The sequence below is a fragment of the Musca vetustissima genome, unplaced genomic scaffold (genome assembly GCF_032173495.1).
Source record: "Musca vetustissima isolate MV318-11 ecotype Yass unplaced genomic scaffold, APGP_CSIRO_Mvet_v1 utg9877, whole genome shotgun sequence".
In the NCBI taxonomy this organism is placed as follows: domain Eukaryota; kingdom Metazoa; phylum Arthropoda; class Insecta; order Diptera; family Muscidae; genus Musca; species Musca vetustissima.
The window spans coordinates 45,417-71,434 of record NW_026874285.1 but is presented as its reverse complement, the minus strand read 5'-3'; the positions used below and the strand labels follow the sequence as shown (position 1 = coordinate 71,434).

Sequence of the window (26,018 nt, the reverse complement as noted above, 5' to 3'; positions counted from 1 at the left end):
GCGGCGATTTTATAAACAATATCTTTTCAAAGTCCACCCAAGGCGTGGATTTTAAAAAAAAAAAAAAAATTTCAAGGTCCATTCAAGGCGTGGATGTTTTAAAGAATATCTTTTCAAGGTCCATTCAAGGCGTGGATTTTTTAAATAATATCTTTTCAAAGTCCATTCAAGGCGAGGATTTTTTAAAGAATATATTTTCAAGGTCCACCCTAGGCGTAGATTTTTTAAAGAATATTTTTTCGTGGATTTTTTAAAGAATATCTTTTTAAAGTCCACCCAAGGCGTGGTTTGTTTAAAGAATATCTTTTTAAAGTCCACCCTAGGCGTGGATTTTTTAAACAATATCTTTTCAAGGTCCACCCAAGGCGTGGATTTTTTAAAGAATATCTTTTCAAGGTCCATTCAAGGCGTGGATTTTTAAACAATATCTTTTCAAGGTCCACCCAAGGCGTGGATTTTTTAAAGAATATTTTTTCAAGGGCCACAGACAGGCGTGGATTTTTTAACCAATATCTTTTCAAGGTCCAGCCAAGGCGTGGATTTTTTAAACAATATCTTTTCAAGGTCCACCCAAGGCTTGGATTTTTTAAAGAATATATTTTCAAGGTCCACCTAAGGAGTGGATTTTTTAAATAATATCTTTTCAAGGTCCACCTAAGGCGTGGATTTTTTAAAGAATATCTTTTCAAGGTCCACCTAAGGCGTGGATTTTTTAAAGGAGATCTTTTCAAGGTCCACCTAAGGCGTGGATTTTTTAAAGAAGATCTTTTCAAGGTCCACCTAAGGCGTGGATTTTTTAAAGAAGATCTTCTCAAGGTCCACCTAAGGCGTGAATTTTTTAAAGAATAACTTTTCAAGGTCCACCTAATGCGTGGATTTTTTAAACAATATCTTTTCAAGGTCCACCCAAGGCGTGGATTTTTTAAAGAATATTTTTTTTAATTAAAAACAATTGTATAATTTTTTATTAATAATATAGAAATCTACAAAAATATATATTTTTTTAATTTTTAAATTCTTATTACCACATACGGGCAAAAATCAATGCAATTACGAATGCTGCAATTGTATACCACGTTGGCTTACTCTGCTGGCCAACATCGGTGTTGCACAGATCTTCACTGCATACCTGGCAATCGAGCAAATCGGCATAAGGTAAATAGGGATCATCGGTTTCACACGCTTCTCGGGTATTTTCCAAGTCACCAAAATAGCAGGCACGGCGTATAAAATAGCGATGGCCTTCAACTAGAAAAGAGATTAATAAAATCACAAATAAATACAAAATTAGAAATAGTAAACAATATATTAGAATATTCTTTAAAAAATTCACGCCTGTCTGTGGTCCTTAAAAAAATATTCTTTAAAATATCCACGTCTGTCTGTAGTATTTCAAAAAAAAAATATTATTTAAAATATCCTCTCATATATTCTTTTAAAAATATGCCATTAAAATCGACTTTCTGACGTAAAGAATAACTTAATCACTTATTCTCACTTAGTTCACATTTCCGAAGAATGAAAAACAGCTATTTTCTGCTGATGAATGAGCTGATGGATGTGGTTTTTTGTCGAACTGTGGCTATGCCACAAAAATTTATATATAAATAAAATAAGAATTTATACGATCAGTTCGAAGCAAGAGTTCGCCGTTCTACAACGTGATTTAGAAAAAAGTTACAACGAATTATAATAGAAAATAAAAAATATATATTTATAACCTAAAAAATGAGGAGGTCAACAAGTGTAAATTTACGAAAATTGGAAAATGTCCTATCCGAATTAGTGGCGAGTGAAAAAATCTATGTGGAAAAATTATCGGTCATTGTTGAGGGGTAAACATTAAAAATAATAATAATTAAATACAACAACAAAAACCTAAAAATAAAATGGATACACAATATTTGGATTAATCATCGATCGTATTATGTAGACCTTTAAAAAAATCCACGCCTTATGTGGACATTTAAAAAAATCCACGCCTTATGTGGACTTTTAAAAAAATCCACGCCTTATGTGGACCTTTAAAAAAATCCACACCTTATGTGGACCTTAAAAAAAATCCACGCCTTATGTGGACCTTTAAAAAAATCCACGCCTTATGTGGACTTTTAAAAAAATCCGCGCCTTATGTGGACCTTTAAAAAAATCCACGCCTTACGTGGACCTTAAAAAAAATCCACGCCTTATGTAGACCTTTAAAAAATCCACGCCTTATGTGGACCTTTAAAAAAATCCACGCCTTATGTGGAGCTTTAAAAAAATCCACGCCTTATGTGGACCTTTAAAAAAATCCACGCCGTATGTGGACCTTTAAAAAATCCACGCCTTATGTGGACCTTTAAAAAATCCACGCCTTATGTGGACCTTTAAAAAAAACCTCGCCTTATGTGGACCTTTAAAAAATCCACGCCTTATGTGGACCTTTAAAAAATCCACGCCTTATGTGGACCTTTAAAAAATCCACGCCTTATGTGGACCTTTAAAAAATCCACGCCTTATGTGGACCTTTAAAAAAATCCACGCCTTATGTGGACCTTTAAAAAAATCCACGCCTTATGTGGACCTTTAAAAAAATCCACGCCTTATGTGGACCTTTAAAAAAATCCACGCCTTATGTGGACCTTTAAAAAAATCCACGCCTTATGTGGACCTTTAAAAAATCCACGCCCTATGTGGACCTTTAAAAAATCCACGCTCTATGTGGACCTTTAAAAAATCCACGCCTTATGTGGACCTTTAAAAAATCCACGCCTTATGGGGACCTTTAAAAAATCTACGCCTTATGTGGACCTTTAAAAAATCCACGCCTTATGTGGACCTTTAAAAAATTCTACGCCTTATGTGGACCTTTAAAAAAATCCACGCCTTATGTGGGCCTTTAAAAAAATCCACGCCTTATGTGGACCTTTAAAAAAATCCACGCCTTATGTGGACCTTTAAAAAAATCCACGCCTTATGTGGACCTTTAAAAAAATCCACGCCTTATGTGGACCTTTAAAAAAATCCACGCCTTATGTGGACCTTTAAAAAAATCCACGCCTTATGTGGACCTTTAAAAAAATCCACGCCTTATGTGGGCCTTTAAAAAAATCCACGCCTTATGTGGACCTTTAAAAAATCCACGCCTTATGTGGACCTTTAAAAAAATACACGCCTTATGTGGACCTATAAAAAAATGTTTAACATTTTTTTCTTATCTCATTTTTCCAAACGCCTACAATGGCCCTTGAAAAAAATATTCTTTAAAAATTTATTTTGGAGTCTTCAAAATTTTTTAATCAATTTAATAATCGGTTTTTTATTTTTTTATTTTCTTCCAAAAATTAGTTACTTGTCTGAATTTCGAAAAGCAACACCATTAATAAAAATTCCCGACGATTTAAGGGGCTGTAAAAGATTAATAGTGTTTAGCAATATTGAAGATATTTTCTATTTTCACAAAGAGTAAGTTGTGGGTTTTCGATTTTTTTTCCGATATTCTATGTAATAAATATTTCGATTTCAGCATCCTATTGGACATTTTTACAAAATTTCGTCACTGTACAGTGGATTTGGGAAAATCTCTCATGGAATTTGATGCTGAATTTCAAATGTATGCCAAATATTGTAATAATTTATCAAATGCCGAATATATTGTCAAGGAGTATGGGGAGTATTTTAAGTCGGTAAAGGAAAAATTAAATTTCAAATGGCAGGTAAGGTCAATAAATTAGAATGATAATTTAGAAGTAGAGGATCATTTCAGATTATTTTTCAATATCTATTTTTTTATTTTTTTTCCAGCTAAGTGAATTGTTGGAAATTCCGGTCCTACGATTTGCCAAATACGAATCCTTATTTTTGGATATTATTAACAAATTGCAGGATGTGGATGGGGATTGGGAACCTATGCAAGGGGCATATGAAATGATTGTGGTAAATGAAAAAATATAAAAAGAAAATCCCAAAATCTTAGGTTAATCACTTCCAAAAATTCCACAGAAAGTCCGAAAACATATCTATGAACTTAGCATTCTGGAGGATATGGAGAATTTCGATGGTGATATTTACGATCATGGCAAATTAATATATCATGAATATCTAAACTGTCAGTATGAGGGCAAGAAATGGGTACACTATGTGTTCCTATTCAATCGCCTGTTGGTGTTCACCGATAAACAGAAGATCAAAACAATAAAGGCGGCGGGAACGCCATGCTATACATGTTGTTTTCAAATTCCAGTAAGATTTTGGATTATTTGGGTTTCAAAAAATGTTAAAAAATCTATTTTTTGCAGATGAACAAAGTCAAGGTAGAGCCATTGGACAAAACGCATTTCATATTGACCTGTACCGATCCCAGAATGAAATTACCGTCCATCATTTGTCAAGGGAAATCTATAGAAGTCCACAATATCTGGCTGATGCAATTACAGACACAATTACAAACACAGAATGATCTAATTGCCTATTTGGCAAATCCCACAGCTGCACCTGTCAAAGAGAATGCGATATAAAAAATGTAAAAAAAAATAAAATATTAAAGGACATTTTTTTCAAGGACTAACTGACGTGGATTTTTTAAAGAATTATTTTTCTCCAAAAGATGTGGATTTTCTAAAGAATTATTCATAGGCGGGTTGACATAGGGGATGATAGATACCAAGCTTTAACATGGCGAAATCCAAGTCCCTCTTCCATCTCAATTGTGGACACTGACCTCCCCGCGGTGTCACATGGGGTAGCTATTTTCATCACCCGTTGAAACAGTGAACTGATATGTGCCGCGAGTTCACCCATAAGAACTATAAAAAATTGAGTTGAGGCGTCGGGTTAGTTGCCCACACTCGGAAAACTCCTCCTAATATGAAAAAGCAAAGAAAAAGAAAACCAACCCCCCCAATGTTGACAACCCCGCAAACGTACAAAGGACCACGATCTGCGAATCTGCACTTGGAATGTGGCGGATGTACTCGAAAAGTACAAAGCCGATATTATTGCCTTACAGGAAATGCGATGTAAAGGGACTGGCATAAGTAAATCAGATGATTACGTCCTGCATTATAGCTGCCATGAAACGAGACATGAATTTGGCTGCGGATTTATGGTTAACAGGAGAATAAAAGACCTCGTCTCCAGATTCACTCCAGTAGATGAGCGAATTGCTATAATCCGTATAAAAGCGAAGTTCTTCTCCATCAGTCTTATATGCGCCCATTCTCTGACCGAAGACAAAGTTGAGCAGACCAAAGACATATTTTACGAGCGCCTAGAAACAGCACATTATGGCCATGACATTAAAATTCTGCTAGGCTATTTTAATGCAAAATCGTTGAAGAATTCAGCCTCTATGAAAAAACATCCGACATCGGCATGATGTTGATAGACCTCGCGGCAGCAAAAGACATGGTAGTTAGCTGTACCAGATTCAAGCATCTTGATATAAACAAGGCCACCTGGATTTCTCCTGATCAAGCAACGAGAAATCAAATTGAACATCTTGCGATAGACGGAAGGCATTCTTCCAGTGCATTAGACGTTCGATCGATACGAGGAGCGAATATCGACTCGGACCATTACCCTGTGGCAGCCAAGGTTCGCACCCGTCTTAATGTAGCAGCAAAGGTGCGATCTAATGTAGGTGCGTCGAAAAGCTGCAAACACAACAGATAGCAGAAGCCCACCCCGCTCAACTTACCCACCTGCTTGACGAAAGCACTTTGTGTCCCGATAATAGTATAGAAGCACAATGGCAAAGAATTTCCCACTCCCTACAAACTACAGCAAAAGCAACACTTGGGTACCAAAAACCACCATCAAGAAATCCATGGTACTGATGTGAAAAATTCAGCGTATAGGGCAACTCTGCCGACAGTAGCAACACTTAACGCGATGGAGAGCTATGGGGAGCAAAAGAGGGAGGAGAAACGTATTTTCAGAAAAAAGAAGAAAGAACAAGAAAAACGTGAGCGTGAGCAAATCGAGTTGTACAGGAATCAAAATTAAGTCCGAAAATTTTACCAATAATAGATGACGGAATAGAGTGAATACCACCTAGCCAATATGAGGTTATAAAAGCAATTAATGGGCTCAAGAACAATAAAGCATCAGGAGCCGACGGGTTACCAGCCGAACTGTTTAAGACTGGTAGTCAGATGCTGGTCAGAATCATGCACCAGGTGATTAGTACAATTTGGCTAGAGGAATGCATGCTCAATGATTCGAATCTCAGCATCATGTGTCCCGTACACAAAAAAAGAGAAAAGACGATATTTGCCAACTATAGAGGAATAAGTCTCCTTCCCAGCGTGTTGTGTGAACGACTTAAGCCAATGATCAATGACATTATTAGACCAATGCGGGTTCAGACATGGCAAATCCACCATTGACCATATTTTCACTCTGCGCCAAATCCTGGAACAAACCCACAAAAACCACATCGACACATTCTACCTAGTCGTCGACTATAAAGCCGCTTTCGACAGCCCTATCCGTTCAGAGGTGTATAAATCCATGTCTGCGTTTAGCATTCCTGCAAAATTAAGTCGGCTATGCAGGATGGGTCTGGCAGTAAACGCCGAGAAGAGCAAGCTGGTGGTATCAACACGCAAGACGTCCAGTAGACTCGGACCAACTGTGGAACTAGAAAACTACAATTTATACGCAGTCGATCGTATTGAGCAGAATGAGAATGCCCCAGCTCAATAGGCATATAAAAGCGAGCGAACTGATTGTTCCCATAGAAGGGGAAGGCCACGAATTAGATGGAAAGAACAAGTAGAAAATAAAATCTTGAAACGTGGTCCTTCAAATTGGAGGATATGCGCACAAGACCGACGCGCTTGTAAATCTTTTTTATGCTCGGCTTATGAAACAACCGTTCCGTAACAAGCTAGCTAAGTAAATATCATAGGCGTGGATTTTTTAAAGATTTATTTTCAAAGGGCCAGGCTACCATAGGCGTGGATTTTTTAAAGATTATTTTCATAGGGGCCAGGCTGCCATAGGCGTGGATTTTTTAAAGATTTATTTTCAAAGGGCCAGGCTGCCATAGGCGTGGATTTTTTAAAGATTTATTTTCAAAGGGCCAGGCTGCCATAGGCGTGGATTTTTTAAAGATTTATTTTCAAAGGGCCAGGCTGCCATAGGCGTGGATTTTTTAAAGATTTATTTTCAAAGGGCCAGGCTGCCATAGGCGTGGATTTTTTAAAGATTTATTTTCAAAGGGCCAGGCTGCCATAGGCGTGGATTTTTTAAAGATTTATTTTCAAAGGGCCAGGCTACCATAGGCGTGGATTTTTTAAAGATTTATTTTCAAAGGGCCAGGCTACCATAGGCGTGGATTTTTTAAAGATTTATTTTCAAAGAGCTACCATAGGCGTGGATTTTTTAAAGATTTATTTTCAAAGGACTAACATAGGCGTGGATTTTTTAACGATTTATTTTCAAAGGACTAACATAGGCGTGGATTTTTTAAAGATTCATTTTTAAAGGGCTAACATAGGCGTGGATTTTTTAAAGATTCATTTTTAAAGGGCTAACATAGGCGTGGATTTTTTAAAGATTCATTTTTAAAGGGCTAACATAGGCGTGGATTTTTTAAAGATTCATTTTTAAAGGGCTAACATAGGCGTGGATTTTTTAAAGATTCATTTTCAGTTCTTTATAAAAAAAGTTAAATGCACAGCAGTTAATCACGATCTTATTCCTTGTTTTTATTTTTCTTTTTTAATATTAGAATATGGTTTCTGTGGTTAGCTCTGGCTATTTATTTTTGATCTCACATGACTTTCACGTCTTCGTGCACTGGAATCTTTACAGACTACCTTTAGTCTCAGGCCAGTTGTATTATCATCAGATACATTGCATTCGCAAAAAACAAAAACCAAAATGTCGATAGAAGCCAAAAAAGCTGCAAAATCGGAAAAAGCTAGGCAAGAATTGGAGATGTCAATTAATGAAGTTCTGACAACTGAGGAAAACTATATTCGCAAATTGGCCATAATTGTTGAGATGTAAGTTCCTATACTGAAAGTTTTTCACAATGAAAACATTTAAGAAGGAAGTTTCAAGGATTTGCTAGACTCCGTCTTCAATTGAGATCTTTCATATAACAATTTTAATAATATATTTGTTTTCTTTTATAGATATATGAAAGAGTTTCGAGAGGCCCAGCCTACGGTACCCATACCCAAAGGCTTGAAAACATCGTCTAGATTTATTTTCAATAACATTGAAGATATATATAACTTTCACAAATAGTAAGTGAAAAATGGATTTTTATAATTTTTTTTCAGAGGCTATCATAGGGGTGGATTTTTTAAATATACATTTTTTCAGGGGCTATGGGAGGCGTGGATTTTATAAATATTATTTTTTTCGGAGACTACCTTTTAATTTTTTTTTTAAATTAAATTTTCAAAAGAACAAATATTTTTATTGTACTTTTTTTGTAATTTTGTCAGTTACTTCTTCGATGTCCTTAAAACGAATCGACATTGTCCAAATGAATTAGCTAAGCAATTTCTGCTCTGTAAAACACAGTTTCACATGTATTCCAAGTACTGCAGTAAAACAGGCTGTTCCCAACAATTGGTTGGCCCTTTCAAGTCATATTTTAATGAAATCGCCAAAAAATCAGATTCAAATATCAGGGTAAGTACGGCAAATATATACAATATCGATATTTCACAGATTCAGGATTTATTAATAGAGCCATCAATGCGAATTTTTCAATTTAAATTAATGTTTCAACGAATTGTGACAAATCTGGAAACACAAGGTGTCGATTGTAAAGTTGTTAAGGACGCTTATGAAATGATTCAGGTAAGGCTCCATTAGAATCCCCTGTAATTGTGTTTGAGATTTTGCTATCCAAAAATATTTTTCTAGCGTATAATGACTGAAATGGATTCTTTAAAAGCTGTCGACGACATTTCTAATTACCCTGGTGATATAGCGGAACAGGGCAAAGTTATTCACTGCGATTTTCTAAGCTGTAACGATGGCGACAAGAAATCGAAGCGCCGTTATGTGTTTCTATTCGAACACTCATTGGTATTTACGAAGATAAAATCGACAAACGAGTATTCGTACAAAATGCAAATTCCGGTATGCTAACATCGGTCCAACACAGTGTCTACCTATGATTGTATTTTTTTAAATATAATTTTTGTTGTTTTTTTTTTATTATTTCAGATGAACCATCTTCGAATGGTTGTAGGCAATCCCTTTACGATTACATCGACAGAACCGAATTCGAAGGTTGCCATTATTTGTAGTGGCGACACACCTGATCGCCATCGTATTTGGTTGGAAAAACTTCAACACGAGCTGAATTGTAAACTCATCTAATTGCTGAAGTAAAATAATAGAAAATCCCACAATGGATTGTTAAAAAAAAACAAAAGTAAATAAATATGTTTATCAGCATGATAACTTACTTAGTTGGCTTTTAACAGAACTTTCGTTCCATAAGCCGAGCTTAAAAAAGATTTCCAGGCGCGTCGGTCTTTTGCGCAGTTTTTTTTTTTTTCAATTTGAAAGACCATATTCGGCATGGTTCGCTTTTATATGCCTTCTGGGCTGGGGCATCATCATTCATTCTCACAAAATGACCTAGCACGAGTCGCTGCAGCTCAATACGTCTAACAATGTCGATGTCCGAGAATAGCTGGTACAACTCATGGTTCATTCGACGGCGATATTCACCGTCAACGCAGATGGGCCCATAGATCTTTCGGAGAACTTTTCTCTCAAACAATCCAAGAGCTGCCTCATCTGCTTGCGGATTTGGCGCAGAGTGAAAATTTGGTCAATGGTGGACTTGCCAGGTCTGAAGCCGCATTGGTATGGTCCAATAATATCATTGACCATTGGCTTCAGTCGTTCACACAACACGCTAGATAACATTTTATAAGCGATGGGAAGGAGACTTATTCCTCTATAGTTGGCACATGTCGTCTTGTCTTCTTTTTTGTGCACGGGACACAGGATGCTGAGGTTCCAATCATTGGGCATGCATTCTTCTAGCCAAATTGTACTAATCAGCTGGTGCATGCTCCTTACCAGCATCTGACCACCAGTCTTGAATAGTTCGGCTTGTAGCCCATCGGCACCTGCTGCTTTATTATTCTTCAGCCGATTGATTGCTATTCTGACTTCATCTTGGTTAGGTGGTATACACTCTATACCGTCATCTATTATTGGTTCTGGTGGGTATCCTCTTCGCCGCTATACCAGAAGTTTTTCAAAATGTTCATCTCTTCAGGAGAATGTGCCTGCACCAAAGCCTACGGTTTGGTGTTTTACTCATTGGTAACATTTCCGGACTTGATTCTGACTCCTGTACATCTTGATTTGCTCACCCTCACGTTGTTCTTGTTCTTTCTTCTTTTTTTTTCTGAAAACACGTTTCTCCTCTCTCTTTTTCCCCCGATAGTTCACCATCGCATTACGTGTTGCTACTGCCCGCAGGATTGATCTATACGCTGTGTTTTTCATATCAGTAGCAGTAAAACACTCCTGTTCGTACCACAAATTTCTTGATGGTGGTCTTTGCTACCCAAGTGTTGCTTTTGCTGCAGTTTGTAGGGAGTGGACAATTCTCTGTCATTGAGCTTATATATTATTATCGGGACAAGGGGTGCTTTCGTCATGCAGTTGGGTAAGTTGAGCGGAGTAGGCTTCTGCTATATGTTGTGTTTGCAGCTTTTCGACGTCAAATTTCCGTGTTACATTAGATCGCACCTTTGCTACTACATTAAGACGGGTGCGTACCTTGGCTGCCACAAGGTAATGGTCCGAATCGATATTCGCCCCTTAGATCGATCGGACGTCTAAAACACTGGAAGAATGCCTTCCGTATATCACAACATGATCGATTTGATTTCTCGTTGTCCGATCGGAAGAAATCTAAGTGGCCTTGTGTATATCGAGATGCTTGAATCTGGTGCTGCTAAGTACCATGTTTTTTGCTGCCTTTTTTAAAGATTTATTTTCAAAGGGCTACCATAGGCGTGGATTTTTTAAAGATTTATTTTCAAAGGGCTACCATAGGCGTGGATTTTTTAAAGATTTATTTTCAAAGGGCCAGGCTGCCATAGGCGTGGATTTTTTAAAGATTTATTTTCAAAGGGCCAGGCTGCCATAGGCGTGGATTTTTTAAAGATTTATTTTCAAAGGGCTACCATAGGCGTGGATTTTTTAAAGATTTATTTTCAAAGGGCTACCATAGGCGTGGATTTTTTAAAGATTTATTTTCAAAGGGCTACCATAGGCGTGGATTTTTTAAAGATTTATTTTCAAAGGGCTACCATAGGCGTGGATTTTTTAAAGATTTATTTTCAAAGGGCTACCATAGGCGTGGATTTTTTAAAGATTTATTTTCAAAGGGCTACCATAGGCGTGGATTTTTTAAAGATTTATTTTCAAAGGGCTACCATAGGCGTGGATTTTTTAAAGATTTATTTTCAAAGGGCTACCATAGGCGTGGATTTTTTAAAGATTTATTTTCAAAGGGCTACCATAGGCGTGGATTTTTTAAAGATTTATTTTCAAAGGGCTACCATAGGCGTGGATTTTTTAAAGATTTTTTTCAAAGGGCTACCATAGGCGTGGATTTTTTAAAGATTTATTTTCAAAGGGCTACCATAGGCGTGGATTTTTTAAAGATTTATTTTCAAAGGGCTACCATAGGCGTGGATTTTTTAAAGATTTATTTTCAAAGGGTCAGGCTGCCATAGGCGTGGATTTTTTAAAGATTTATTTTCAAAGGGCTGCCATAGGCGTGGATTTTTTAAAGATTTATTTTCAAAGGGCTACCATAGGCGTGGATTTTTTAAAGATTTATTTTCAAAGGGCTACCATAGGCGTGGATTTTTTAAAGATTTATTTTCAAAGGGCTACCATAGGCGTGGATTTTTTAAAGATTTATTTTCAAAGGGGATTTTTTAAAGATTTATTTTCAAAGGGCTACCATAGGCGTGGATTTTTTAAAGATTTATTTTCAAAGGGCTACCATAGGCGTGGATTTTTTAAAGATTTATTTTCAAAGGGCTACCATAGGCGTGGATTTTTTAAAGATTTATTTTCAAAGGGCTACCATAGGCGTGGATTTTTTAAAGATTTATTTTCAAAGGGCTACCATAGGCGTGGATTTTTTAAAGATTTATTTTCAAAGGGCTACCATAGGCGTGGATTTTTTAAAGATTTATTTTCAAAGGGCTACCATAGGCGTGGATTTTTTAAAGATTTATTTTCAAAGGGCTACCATAGGCGTGGATTTTTTAAAGATTTATTTTCAAAGGGCTACCATAGGCGTGGATTTTTTAAAGATTTATTTTCAAAGGGCTACCATAGGCGTGGATTTTTTAAAGATTTATTTTCAAAGGGCTACCATAGGCGTGGATTTTTTAAAGATTTATTTTCAAAGGGCTACCATAGGCGTGGATTTTTTAAAGATTTATTTTCAAAGGGCTACCATAGGCGTGGATTTTTTAAAGATTTATTTTCAAAGGGCTACCATAGGCGTGGATTTTTTAAAGATTTATTTTCAAAGGGCTAGGCATAGCCATAGTGGATTTTTTAAAGATTTATTTTCAAAGGGCTACCATAGGCGTGGATTTTTTAAAGATTTATTTTCAAAAAGGGCTACCATAGGCGTGGATTTTTTAAAGATTTATTTTCAAAGGGCTACCATAGGCGTGGATTTTTTAAAGATTTATTTTCAAAGGGCTACCATAGGCGTGGATTTTTTAAAGATTTATTTTCAAAGGGCTACCATAGGCGTGGATTTTTTAAAGATTTATTTTCAAAGGGCTACCATAGGCGTGGATTTTTTAAAGATTTATTTTCAAAGGGCTACCATAGGCGTGGATTTTTTAAAGATTTATTTTCAAAGGGCTACCATAGGCGTGGATTTTTTAAAGATTTATTTTCAAAGGGCTACCATAGGCGTGGATTTTTTAAAGATTTATTTTCAAAGGGCTACCATAGGGGTGGATTTTTTAAAGATTTATTTTCAAAGGGCTACCATAGGCGTGTGGATTTTTTAAAGATTTATTTTCAAAGGGCTACCATAGGCGTGGATTTTTTAAAGATTTATTTTCAAAGGGCTACCATAGGCGTGGATTTTTTAAAGATTTATTTTCAAAGGGCTACCATAGGCGTGGATTTTTTAAAGATTTTTTTTCAAAGGGCTACCATAGGCGTGGATTTTTTAAAGATTTATTTTCAAAGGGGCAGGCTGCCATAGGCGTGGATTTTTTAAAGATTTATTTTCAAAGGGCCAGGCTGCCATAGGCGTGGATTTTTTAAAGATTTATTTTCAAAGGGCTACAAAGGGCTACCATAGGCGTGGATTTTTTAAAGATTTATTTTCAAAGGGCCAGGCTGCCATAGGCGTGGATTTTTTAAAGATTTATTTTCAAAGGGCTACCATAGGCGTGGATTTTTTAAAGATTTATTTTCAAAGGGCCAGGCTGCCATAGGCGTGGATTTTTTAAAGATTTATTTTCAAAGGGCTACCATAGGCGTGGATTTTTTAAAGATTTATTTTCAAAGGGCCAGGCTGCCATAGGCGTGGATTTTTTAAAGATTTATTTTCAAAGGGCTACCATAGGCGTGGATTTTTTAAAGATTTATTTTCAAAGGGCTACCATAGGCGTGGATTTTTTAAAGATTTATTTTCAAAGGGCTAAAGATTTATTTTCAAGGCGTGGATTTTTTAAAGATTTATTTTCAAAGGGCTACCATAGGCGTGGATTTTTTAAAGATTTATTTTCAAAGGGCTACCATAGGCGTGGATTTTTTAAAGATTTATTTTCAAAGGGCTACCATAGGCGTGGATTTTTTAAAGATTTATTTTCAAAGGGCTACCATAGGCGTGGATTTTTTAAAGATTTATTTTCAAAGGGCTACCATAGGCGTGGATTTTTTAAAGATTTATTTTCAAAGGGCTACCATAGGCGTGGATTTTTTAAAGATTTATTTTCAAAGGGCTACCATAGGCGTGGATTATTTAAAGATTTATTTTCAAAGGGCTACCATAGGCGTGGATTTTTTAAAGATTTATTTTCAAAGGGCTACCATAGGCGTGGATTTTTTAAAGATTTATTTTCAAAGGGCTACCATAGGCGTGGATTTTTTAAAGATTTATTTTCAAAGGGCTACCATAGGCGTGGATTTTTTAAAGATTTATTTTCAAAGGGCTACCATAGGCGTGGATTTTTTAAAGATTTATTTTCAAAGGGCTACCATAGGCGTGGATTTTTTAAAGATTTATTTTCAAGCCAGGGCTGCCAAAACGTGGATTTTTTAAAGATTTATTATATAAAGTGTTTTCTATTTTTTTTAGATATATGAAGGAGTTTCGTGAGACCCAGCCTACGGTACCCATACCCAAAGATTTGAAAATGACGTCTAGATATATCTTCAATAACATTGAAGACATATATAAATTTCACAAAGAGTAAGTCAACAAATATTCGAGATAGAGATAATCTTTTGTCAGGGTCTGTCAAAGTCGTGAAAGAAAATTTTTCATTGGGCTTTGGAAAATATTTTTTCAGGGCATCACAAATATTATTTTTTGAAGGATTTTTTAAAGAATATGTTTTGAGGAGCTATCATGGGTGTCGATTTTTTAAAGAATTTTTTGGATTTTTTAAATATAATTTTTTTTTTGTCAGGGGCTATAAGAGGAGTGGATTATTTAAATATTATTTTTTTCAGGGGCTACCTTTTCATTTTTTTGGAATTTAAATTTGCAAAAAACAATTATTTTTTATTGTATATTTTTTGTCAGTTACTTCTTCGATGTCCTTAAAACCCATCGTCATTGTCCAAATAAATTTGCTAAACAATTTTTACGCTGTGAAGCACAGTTTCACATGTATTCCAAGTACTGCAGCAAAAAAGACTGTTCCCAACAATTGGTTAATATTTACAAGTCCTATTTCAATGACATCGCCAAAAAATCGAATTCAAAATTCACGGTAAGTTCAATCATGTGACTGTAAAAAAAGAGTACAATATCATCCTGACCTCATTCGATATTTCACAGATTCAGGATTTATTAATAGAGCCGTCACAACGACTTTTTCAGTACAAATTAATGTTTCAACGAATTGTGGCAAATCTGGAAACACAAGGTGTCGATCATAAAGTTGTTGAGGATGGTTGTGAAATGATTCTGGTAAGGATCCCTAAGAATGCCCTAAAGTTGGATTTGTGATTTCGGTGTTATTGTTCTTCTTCTTCTTCTAGCGCATATTAATTGAAACGGATAAATTTAAAGCTGTCGACGGTATCACCAATTATCCGGGTGATATAGCGGAACAGGGCAAACTTATTCACTGTGATTATCTAAGTTGCCGATATGACAAGAAATCGAAACGTCATTATGTTTTTCTATTCAAACACACGCTGGTATTTACGAACAAAAAATCGTGCAATGATGAGTATTCGTATAAAATGAAAATTCCGGTAGGCCAAAATATTCCAACATAGTCCACATAGGGTAATGTGAAATATTGTTTTCTTTTCATTTCAGATGAACAAACTCCGAATGGAAGGAGGCAATCCCCTTACGATTACATCGACAGAACCGAATTCGAACATTACCATTCTTTGTAGGGGTGGGGCCAACTGAGGCGTGGATTTTCTTAAAGAATATTTTTCATAGCCTATCATAGGCGTCGATTTTCATAAAGAATATTTTTCAGAGCCTATCATAGGCGTGGATTTTCTTAAAGAAAAAATTTCAGAGCCTATCATAGGCGTGGATTTTCTTAAAGAATATTTTTCAAGGGCCAACTGAGGCGTGGATTTCTTAAAGAATATTTTTCAAGGGCCAACTGAGGCGTGGATTTCTTAAAGAATATTTTTCAGAGTCTATCATAGGCGTGGATTTTTTAAAGAATATTTTTCAGAGTCTATCATAGGCGTGGATTTTTTTAAAGAATATTTTTCAGAGCCTATCATAGGAGTGGATTTACTTAAAGAATATTTTTCAGAGCCTGTCATAGGCGTAAATTTTTTAAAGAATATTTTTCAGAGCCTATCATAGGCTTGGATTTTCTTAAATAATATTTTTCTGAGCCTATCATAGGTGTGGATTTTATTAAAAAATACTTTTCAGGGGCCAACTGAGGCGTGGATTTATTAAAGAATATTTTTCAAGAGCCTATCATGAGGCGTGGACTTCTTAAAGAATATTTTTCAAGGGCCTATCATAGGCGTGGATTTTCTTAAAGAATATTTTTCACAGCCTATCATAGGCGTGGATTTTCTTAAAGAATATTTTTCAGAGCCTATCATAGGCGTGGATTTTCTTAAAGAATATTTTTCAGAGCCTATCATAGGCGTGGATTTTCTTAAAGAATATTTTTCAAGGGCCAACATAGGCGTGGATTTACTAAAGAATATTTTTCAAGGGCCAACTGAGGCGTGGATTTCTTAAAGAATATTTTTCAAGGGCCAACTGAGGCGTGGATTTCTTAAAGAATATTTTTCAGCCTATCATAGGGCCAGAGCCTATCATAGGCGTGGATTTTTTAAAGAATATTTTTCAGAGCCTATCATAGGCGTGGATTTTCTTAAAGAATATTTTTCAGAGCCTATCATAGGCGTGGATTTTCTTAAAGAATATTTTTCAGAGCCTATCATAGGCGTGGATTTTCTTAAAGAATATTTTTCAGAGCCTATCATAGGCGTGGATTTTCTTAAAGAATATTTTTCAAGGGCCAACTGAGGCGTGGATTTTCTAAAGAATATTTTTCAAGGGCCAACTGAGGCGTGGATTTATTAAAGAATATTTTTCATGGGCCAACTGAGGCGTGGATTTCTTAAAGAATATTTTTCAGAGCCTATCATAGGCGTGGATTTTCTTAAAGAATATTTTTCAGAGCCTATCATAGGCGTGGATTTTCTTAAAGAATATTTTTCAGAGCCTATCATAGGCGTGGATTTTCTTAAAGAATATTTGTCAGAGCCTAAATTTTTTGCGTGGATTTTTTGAAGAATATTTTCAGGGGTTATTTTCTTAAAGAATATTTTTTAGGGGCTATAATCGGTCAAAATTCCCTTAGATGTTTTTTTCTTTTACTTTACACTGTTTCACTTCAATATATGTATAGTTTTCTACTTGCACACACACATACTTACTTCCTTCATGTATTTTTGTCAAACAACCTGTCGCCTCAAAACGTTGACCATATTTTGTCAAATAGGCTGGCATATCGTCGGCATCACATTCACTCTGTTCAATACCCTTGGGTGAGAAATATTCATTGCACTGGGGCTGGGTCATCGAGTCGCATTGATAGCATTTTATGGACCAGGCTATATTGAAAACAAAAACTCAAATTTATAAAAAACACACTTTTTATATAAGAAAAAAAAAAAAAAAAGAAAAAAAATTAACCAGTGGCCAAAAACGTTGTCAGCACCGCAATCAATAGAAAGAAACGCATTTTCGCTACGACAATTTTCTTTTTCTTCTTTTCAGACTTCTTCGATTAACTGCCAGACGACAACTAGTCGCGTTTCGCCAGCTATTTTTTCCGAAACACATTTTAAGAGATTTTTTTCAGTTTCTTTTTTCGAAAATAAAATTGTGTTTTGCTTCTCATTTGATTTTTTTTTTTTAAATTTTGGCATCTACAAGCATTTACTTCTGCTGTAAATTCCACTATGTTTTATGGGCATTTCATTCTTGTTTTTTCCCACATTCAAAATAAATATAGAAATAAAAAAAATAAAAAATTCTAAAATATTTGACCAAAGCAATGCTTCTTTCTGCCTCTCATCGAAAATTAACAAACCAAAATAAATGACGTGTGGGATGTTGTCTGTCCACTCTACGATTGGTGATGGGTGTGTGTGTGCTGTGCTGTGCTAAACGTCATCGTTTTGTTGATTTTTGATGACAATTTTTTTTATATTTTTATTTTCTTTGCCATCGGATTAGACAAGAAATAAAAACAAATCATTAACAAAATACATTTGAAACGCTTGCGGACAGCGGTATCGTTCTGATAGCCCCTCGCAAAAATTTTCTTTAAAAATTTTTCTTTTCTTTAAAAAAATCAACGCCTATGATAAGCTCTGAAAAATATTCTTTAAAAAAATCCACGCCCATGTGAGGCCCTCAAAAAATATTCATTAAAAATCCATGTGAGACCCTCAAAAAATATTCTTTAAAAAAATCCACGCCCATGTGAGGCCCTCAAAAAATATTCATTAAAAATCCATGTGAGACCCTCAAAAAATATTCTTTAAAAAAATCCACGCCCATGTGAGGCCCTCAAAAAATATTCATTAAAAATCCATGTGAGACCCTCAAAAAATATTCTTTAAAAAATCCACGCCTATGTGAGGCCCTCAAAAGCAAATATTCTTTAAAAAATCCACGTCTATGTGACAAATATACTTTAAAAAATCCACGCCTATGTGAGGCTCTCAAAAACAAATATTCTTTAAAAAATCCACGCCTATGTGAGGCCCTCAAAAGCAAATATTCTTTAAAAAATCCACACCTATGTGAGGCCCTCAAAAACAAATATTCTTTAAAAAATCCACGCCTATGTAAGGCCCTCAAAAACAAATATTCTTTAAAAAATCCACGTCTATGTGACAAATATTATTTAAAAAATCCACGCCTATGTGAGGCCCTCAAAAACAAATATTCTTTAAAAAATCCACGCCTATGTGAGGCCCTCAAAAGCAAATATTCTTTAAAAAATCCACACCTATGTGAGGCCCTCAAAAACAAATATTCTTTAAAAAATCCACGCCTATGTGAGGCCCTCAAAAACAAATATTCTTTAAAAAATCCACGCCTATGTGAGGCTCTCAAAAACAAATATTCTTTAAAAAATCCACGCCTATGTGAGGCCCTCAAAAAATATTCTTTAAAAAATCCACGCCTATGTGAGGCCCTCAAACAAATATTCTTTAAAAAATCCACGCCTATGTGAGGCCCTCAAAAATATATTCTTTAAAAAATCCACGCCTATGTGAGGCCCTCAAAAACAAATATTCTTTAAAAAATCCACGTCTATGTGACAAATATACTTTGAAAAATCCACGTCTATGTGAGGCCCTCAAAAAATATTCTTTAAAAAACCCACGCCTATGTGAGGCCCTCAAACAAATATACTTTGAAAAATCCACGCCTATGTGAGGCCCTCAAAAAATATTCTTTAAAAAACCCACGCCTATGATAGGCCCTCAAACAAATATACTTTGAAAAATCCCCGCCTATGTGAGGCCCTCAAAAAATATTCTTTAAAAAATCCACGCCTATGTGAGGCCCTCAAAAAATATTCTTTAAGAAAATTCACGCCTATGATAGGCTGTGAAAAATATTCTTTAAGAAAATCCACGCCTATGATAGGCTGTGAAAAATATTCTTTAAGAAAATCCACGCCTATGATAGGCTCTGAAAAATATTCTTTAAGAAAATCCACGCATATGATAGGCTCTGAAAAATATTCTTTAAGAAGAATGATAGGCTCTGAAAAATATTCTTTAAGAAAATCCACGCCTATGATAGACTCTGAAAAAAATACTTTAAAAAATCCACGCCTATGATAGACTCTGAAAAAAATACTTTAAAAAATCCACGCCTATGATAGGCTCTGAAAAATATACTTCGAAAAATCCACGCCTATGATAGGCTCTGGAAAATATACTTAAAAAAATCCACGCCTATGTGAGGCCCTCAAAAAATATTCATTAAAAAATCCACGCCTATGTGAGGCCCCCAAAAAATATTCATTAAAAAATCCACGCCTATGATAGGCTCTGAAAAATATTCTTTAAAAAATCCACGCCTATGTGAGGCCCTCTAAAAATATTCTTTAAAAAATCCACGCCTATGTGAAGCCCCTGAAAAAATATTGATTAAAAACAATTCACATTTTTTGCGCTTCTAATTCTAAGCAGAGGAATATTTTTTTCTTTATTTGTATTATTTTCGTTTACTCTAAAAAACTATATAAAACTACATACATATATATGTGTATATGGATTTTCGACAAGTTTGAACTATTACTTAAATTCCATTTTTATACAAGTACCATACATTGAATATTTAGAATTTTTGCAGTTAAAATAAACATTAATAATGAACCGAATATAGACCACCAATTCGGATGACTTTTTAAAGGCGCCGCATTGCAATAATCATCGTCATCACAGACATAACAGCGAACATCTTGCACATCCGCCATCGATGGATCCATACGACAACCGATGCTGGTGTCATTGACATCGCCATAATAACAACTACGTATATACTTGACGACTGAGTGTTCTGCAAGAAAGTGAAACCATAAAAAATATTAGAAATAATTAAAATAAAATTTGAATTTATTTTCAAATAAATTTGAATTTGAGTACCCACCCTTGTATATCCTTTTCATGCACGCTGTGGCATTTACATTTTCCACCAATTTTCGAATATAGCGCGGTGGCGCCTTATAATCACAATTCACCTTAAAATGTTCCTCCGAATCGAAGATGTAACCACAGCCTTCTTCGTATACGGATTCACATTGGTAGCATTCAATGGCGGAGGCTAGGGAAAAATTGGAAATTAGTTGAAGATCAGTTCAGGTGGAAAGGATATTCTTACCGGCCTGGAATAGCGAAGCAAGTAAAATGGAACAGATTATCACTTGGATTGCAGGCATTTTTAATAATATTTTTTTCAATTAATTTATTATTTAATTGGTTTTTTATAATTTTTTTAAAGATTGTACATTCTTAATGAGGCTGAAAAGGCCAAGAAATTGTAATAGTAATACTCTACATCACTGTTGTCTTAGACGATTATTTTCTATATAATGTTTTTTTTTTTTGGAAAATATTTGACGACTGTTTAACAAAAAAAAATTACTACAATTTTTTTAATTTTTATACCCTTCACCACACTGTGGTACAGGGTATTATGTCTTTGTACATATGTTTGTAGCAGGCAAAAAGAAAAAGAGATAGACACATTATTGCTTTTGAGAATATGCATAGAATCACTTTCTGAGTCGATTTATGCATATCCGTCCGTAGATGTTAAATTGTAAACAAAGTACAGGTCGCATTTATGATCCGATTTAGATGAAATTTGGCCCAAGGACGAACCATACTGAAATTCAAGAAAATCGGTTTAGATTTAGATATAGCTCCCATATTATTTTCGTTCGATTTAAGATAAATGGGGCACCAAAGTCCCTATATATCTTTCGATTTGCACGAAATTTAGCGTAGAGTACTGAATTAGGTCTAGGAAGATGTGTGCCAAGTTTCGAGAAAATTGGTTCAGATTTAGATATAGCTCCCATATATAATTTCGTCCGATTTAAGGTAAACAGGGCACCAAAGTCCCCATATATATCTTTCGATTTGAACGAAATTTGGCATAGACTACTGAATTAGGTCCAGTATGCTCCCATATATATTTTCGTTCGATTTTATATAGATGGTGCACCAAAGTCCCTATATATCTTTTGATTTGCTCGAATTTTTGCATAGTGTACTGAATTGAGTCTAGAATGACGTGTGTCAAGTTTCTAGAAAATCGGATCAGATTTAGAAATAGCTCACATATATATTTTCGTCCGATTCGAGGTAAACGGGGCATCAAAGTCCCTATATATCCTTCGATTTGCATGAAATTTGGCATAGGATACTGAATTACGTCCAGAATGAAGTGTGTTAAGTTCAGATTTAGATATAGCTCCTTTATATATTTTTGGCCGATTTAATGAAAATGGTGCACCAAAGTCCCTTAATATCTCTCGATTTGCACGAAATTTAGCACAGCGTAATGAATTAGGTCTAGAATGATGTGTGTTAAGTTTCCTGAAATCGGTTCAGATTTAAATATAGCTTCTAAAAGTGGTGAAGAGTATCATATAGTCGGACCCGTCCGACTTTACTACTTTCCTTACTGGTTAATATTTTTTTCTATGTAGTAAAAATTTCGACGAAATGTTAGCATTTTTTATATAGAAAAAAAATCGGCAATAAATTGCATTTTTATATAGAAAATATGTCAATGAAGTTTTTCGATTAAAACCAAATTTCAACGAAATTTTATGATTTTTGTCTATATACAAAAATCCACAAAATTTAGAAAAAATTTCGACGAAATTTTTAAATTGTTTCTATATATAGAAAAATTTCGACGAATTTTTAACATTTTTTCTATATAGAAATTTTGCATTGTTTCTATATAGACAAAATTTCAACGGTTTTTTTTAATTTTTTCTATATAGAAAAATATCGACGACATTTTTAAAATTTTCCATTTTCCTCTGTTTATAAAATATTTAGTTTAAAAAAATGTTGATGAAATGTAGACGAAATGTTGCATTTTTTCTATATGGAAAAAATGTCGACGAAATTTTGCATTTTTTATGAATAGAAAATAGAAAAAAAATTTGATTTTTTTTTCGATACAAAAAAATATCCGACGAAATAAATTTTTTATATAGAAAAAATTTCGACGAAAATTTTGTCAATATAAAAAATTGACGAAATTTTTTTTTTCTATGTGAGAAAACTTTCGACGAAATTTGAAGAGAGCAATATGAGAGCTGACGAAAGAGAACCATCTATACGTGACCTGAAGAAGAGAGCTAGTTAACGAACGAGCCTTAATAGTCGATTTGACGTAGGGCACCTTCAATATGGAGGGAGTCTTTACAGACAAGCTGAATGGAGCCTGCTATAGGCGAGTTGACGAAGAGGGGTATTGTCGAGCCATCTATAGAGCTCACAAATATATCTTTTATTGGGGATCTGAAAGAGGGAGCCTTTTATAGGCGAGCTGAAGAGGGGAGTCTTCTTTGTAAGGAAGTGAAGAAGAAATACGAGCTGTTAAAGAGAGCTGACAGCTGACGAAGGGAGGCTTATTTGTAGGCGAGCTAACGAGGCGAGGCTTCTATGTAGGCGACATGAAGAAGGGAGCCTTCTTTGTAGGCGAGCTGAAGAAGTGAATCTTTGTACGCGATCTGAAGAAGGGATTCGTCTTTGCAGGAGCTCTAAAGAAAAGAAGCTGTAGAAGTGAGCCTTCTTTGTAGGAGATCTGAAGAAGGGAGGTATCTTTGTTGGGGAGCTGAAGAAGGAAACCTTCTATAGATCAGTTGAAGAAGGGTGCCTTCGATAGGTGCACTGACGAAGGGTATGACGAACGGATGAAGGGACCTTCTATTTGGGAGCTGACATACAAAGAAGGCTTCTTTTGTATGTGAGTTAACGAAACGAGCATTTTATAGGTAACGAACGAGCCTTAATAGTCGATTTGACGTAGGGCGCCTTCAATATGGAATGGAGCCAAGCTGAATGGAGCCTGCTATAGGCGAGTTGACGAAGAGGGGTATTGTCGAGCCATCTATAGAGCTCACAAATATATCTTTTATTGGGGATCTGAAAGAGGGAGCCTTTTATAGGCGAGCTGAAGAGGGGAGTCTTCTTTGTAAGGAAGTGAAGAAGAAATACGAGCTGTTAAAGAGAGTCTCATATATGCCAGCTGACGAAGGGAGGCTTCTTTGCAGGCGAGCTGACGAGGCGAGGCTTCTATGTAGGCGACATGAAGAAGGGAGTCTTTTGGTAGGCAAGCTGAAGAAGGGAGCCTTCTTTGTAGGCGAGCTGAAGAAGGGAATCTTTTTTGTACGCGATCTGAAGAAGGGATTCGTCTTTGCAGGAGCTCTAAAGAAGAGAAGCTGTAGAAGTGAGCCTTCTTTGTAGGAGATCTGAAGAAGGGAGGTATCTTTGTTGGGGAGCTGAAGAAGGAAACCTTCTATAGATCAGTTGAAGAAGGGTGCCTTCGATAGGTGCACTGACGAAGGGTATGACGAACGGATGAAGGGACCTTCTATTTGGGAGCTGACATACAAAGAAGGCTTCTTTTGTATGTGAGTTAACGAAACGAGCATTCTATAGGCGAACTGACGAAGACGGGCTTGAAGATGAAATCCTTCTATAGACGAGCTGAAGAAAAAAGACTTTTAGGGTGCGGGACCTTTATAGCAAAGCTTTGTCAAAATTTGGACCTACATATCCGGAAAATCCGTATAAGTCTTAAAAAAATACCAAAAATGTACCGTTGTCCTTTATATGGGGGATATGTCTGGAATTAAAGTTACTTTGTTTGAAAAATGAGGCTAAGACCAAATATGAGGCGGATCTTTTATATGAGGTCTATGACAAAATATGGATATATTTTCTGCCCGGAATGACAAATAACAGGCACTTCTGTGGAAATACCTTCAAAATACCGAGATTGGGCTGGGTCCATTTTATTGGGAATATACAAAAACATAGTTCTATACTGATAATTTTTATATATCAGCCACCAAAATCTCTGGAGTCGAAATAACGACCGCATCATTAGGAAAATGTGGCTAAGTCCTTTAAAATACCAAGAATGGGACGGGGTCCTTTATATAAGGGCTATGGCCAAAAATTGGACCTATACTGATAATTTTCGGCATATTACAACCACTTATGTTGGAAAATTTAGCCAATGCCTTCAAATACCAAAAAATGTACCAAGGTCTTTTATATGTAGTCTATGTCAAAATATGGACCCATATTTATACCTTTCTGTATAAATATATGTCCGCCTCCATAAACCCGGAATGGCAAATTAAAGTCACTTTGGTGGGACAAGACGTCTAGAAATATCGAAAATGGAACGGTATCCAATATATCCGGTACCAATATATCCGATTTGTAATTCAAACATCCTGGGAGTATTAGCAATATATGTGCAAAAGATCAAGACAGTAACAGAAAGATGGACATGGCTAAATCGTCATTCCGATCAGGAATATATGTACTTTCAGGTGTGACCGACGAATATTTCGAGGTGAAGATTAAAATTTTTTTTAATTTCCTATTACGAAAATCGGTCAATCTTTTGTTATATTTCTATATTTTCGATATAGAAATATTCTTCGATATTTATAATTTTTTTTTTCTATAAAATATAATTTTGTTGAAATTTTTAAATTGGTTGATCTTTTCAATTCTCCCCCTATTCAGTGATGTAGGGTATCCATTATTCGTTCCTTAAGCAATAATTTCTAATTTGCGTATTTATTGGTTTCTTTCTTTATTTATTTTCTGTTGTGATTTTCTTCAGCTATTTTGTTTTGTTCATGTTTCGAATAAATATGTATTGCTTGGTATTTCGATTTATTTATTTATTTAATTTTCTTCAATTTCACTTTTCGTAATTTTAAAGAGTTTTCAACACCTTCTAGCCATAGGTTCATGTAGTGAATTTTTCCATTAGTGCTCCGACAAAAAGAAAATAAAACTGACTAATAGTTTTATTGTTTATATTTTCGAATCCAATTGAATTAAATTGAATATTTTTTAATTATTCACACACATATTTTGTAATTGGATTTTTTTTTTAATTTTCTTTTTCTACAATTTAGAGAAAATATTGTTGTTTCTGTTTTCTCACGCGATCAGTTCACAAAACTCGCCGCAAAAAATAAATCAATTTCCGTTTTTTAAACCGTGTATGTTTATTCTTCAGCACTCAATATTTAACTGAAGACCAAAAAAAAATTCTGTTGAAATGGAAAATTTGTCCAAATTTTCATTCTCTTCTTGGTGGTATTGAAATGAAATTTTCTTTTCCTTCGGAACATTACTCATCTCACATCATGCTCTCAACGACTCTCTCTGTGTTTTTGTTGTTGTTAGAATTTTCACGTTTGTTAGTTGGATAATTGTTGTGGTGTTGTTCTTGTTGTTGTTTTTGTATTTTCCTCTTTATTTTCAACGTGCAAAGAAATGTGAAGAATTTATTTTCCATTTGGGAGTGTCCGTCGGAACTACAATTCACAATTATTTTTATGTATTTTACAATGCACGCTACATACCTCAGAGGTGGTATACATTGGGTTTGGAATGTTTAAAAAATGCCAACCACTATAGGCGTGGATTTTTTAAAAAAATATTTTTCATGGGGCTATCAGAGGCGTGGATTTGTTTTCATGCAGCTATCATAG

At 35.2% G+C, this 26,018-nt stretch overlaps 2 protein-coding genes across 2 annotated transcripts; both read right to left on the bottom strand.

Annotated features, from left to right (window-relative positions):
• Positions 1-1,021: 1,021 nt before the first annotated feature.
• LOC133332271 (uncharacterized) lies at positions 1,022-17,456 on the bottom strand. Its single transcript, XM_061540662.1, has 3 exons — positions 17,408-17,456; positions 17,149-17,325; positions 1,022-1,248 (listed from the first exon to the last, which is right to left on the bottom strand). The coding sequence occupies exons 1-3, from the start codon at positions 17,454-17,456 to the stop codon at positions 1,022-1,024; spliced, it is 453 nt and encodes a 150-aa protein (XP_061396646.1).
• A 2,598-nt stretch (positions 17,457-20,054) lies between these two features.
• On the bottom strand, positions 20,055-20,681 carry LOC133332261 (uncharacterized). The gene is made up of 3 exons (XM_061540649.1): positions 20,624-20,681; positions 20,393-20,566; positions 20,055-20,302 (listed from the first exon to the last, which is right to left on the bottom strand). The coding sequence occupies exons 1-3, from the start codon at positions 20,679-20,681 to the stop codon at positions 20,055-20,057; spliced, it is 480 nt and encodes a 159-aa protein (XP_061396633.1).
• Between the last annotated feature and the right edge of the window lie 5,337 nt (positions 20,682-26,018).

What these genes read in the sequence shown, in the direction of transcription:
- LOC133332271 (XM_061540662.1), bottom strand. Translation starts at nt 17,456, where the DNA reads ATGCGTTTCTTTCTATTGATTGCGGTGCTGACAACGTTTTTGGCCACT. An exon ending in GACAACGTTTTTGGCCACTG is followed by an intron (nt 17,326 to 17,407) that starts GTTAATTTTTTT and finishes TTTTCAATATAG; the next exon opens with CCTGGTCCATAAAATGCTAT. An exon ending in GACAAAAATACATGAAGGAA is followed by an intron (nt 1,249 to 17,148) that starts GTAAGTATGTGT and finishes TCTCTTTTCTAG; the next exon opens with TTGAAGGCCATCGCTATTTT.
- LOC133332261 (XM_061540649.1), bottom strand. Translation starts at nt 20,681, where the DNA reads ATGCCTGCAATCCAAGTGATAATCTGTTCCATTTTACTTGCTTCGCTA. An exon ending in TGCTTCGCTATTCCAGGCCG is followed by an intron (nt 20,567 to 20,623) that starts GTAAGAATATCC and finishes ATTTTTCCCTAG; the next exon opens with CCTCCGCCATTGAATGCTAC. An exon ending in CATGAAAAGGATATACAAGG is followed by an intron (nt 20,303 to 20,392) that starts GTGGGTACTCAA and finishes ACTTTCTTGCAG; the next exon opens with AACACTCAGTCGTCAAGTAT.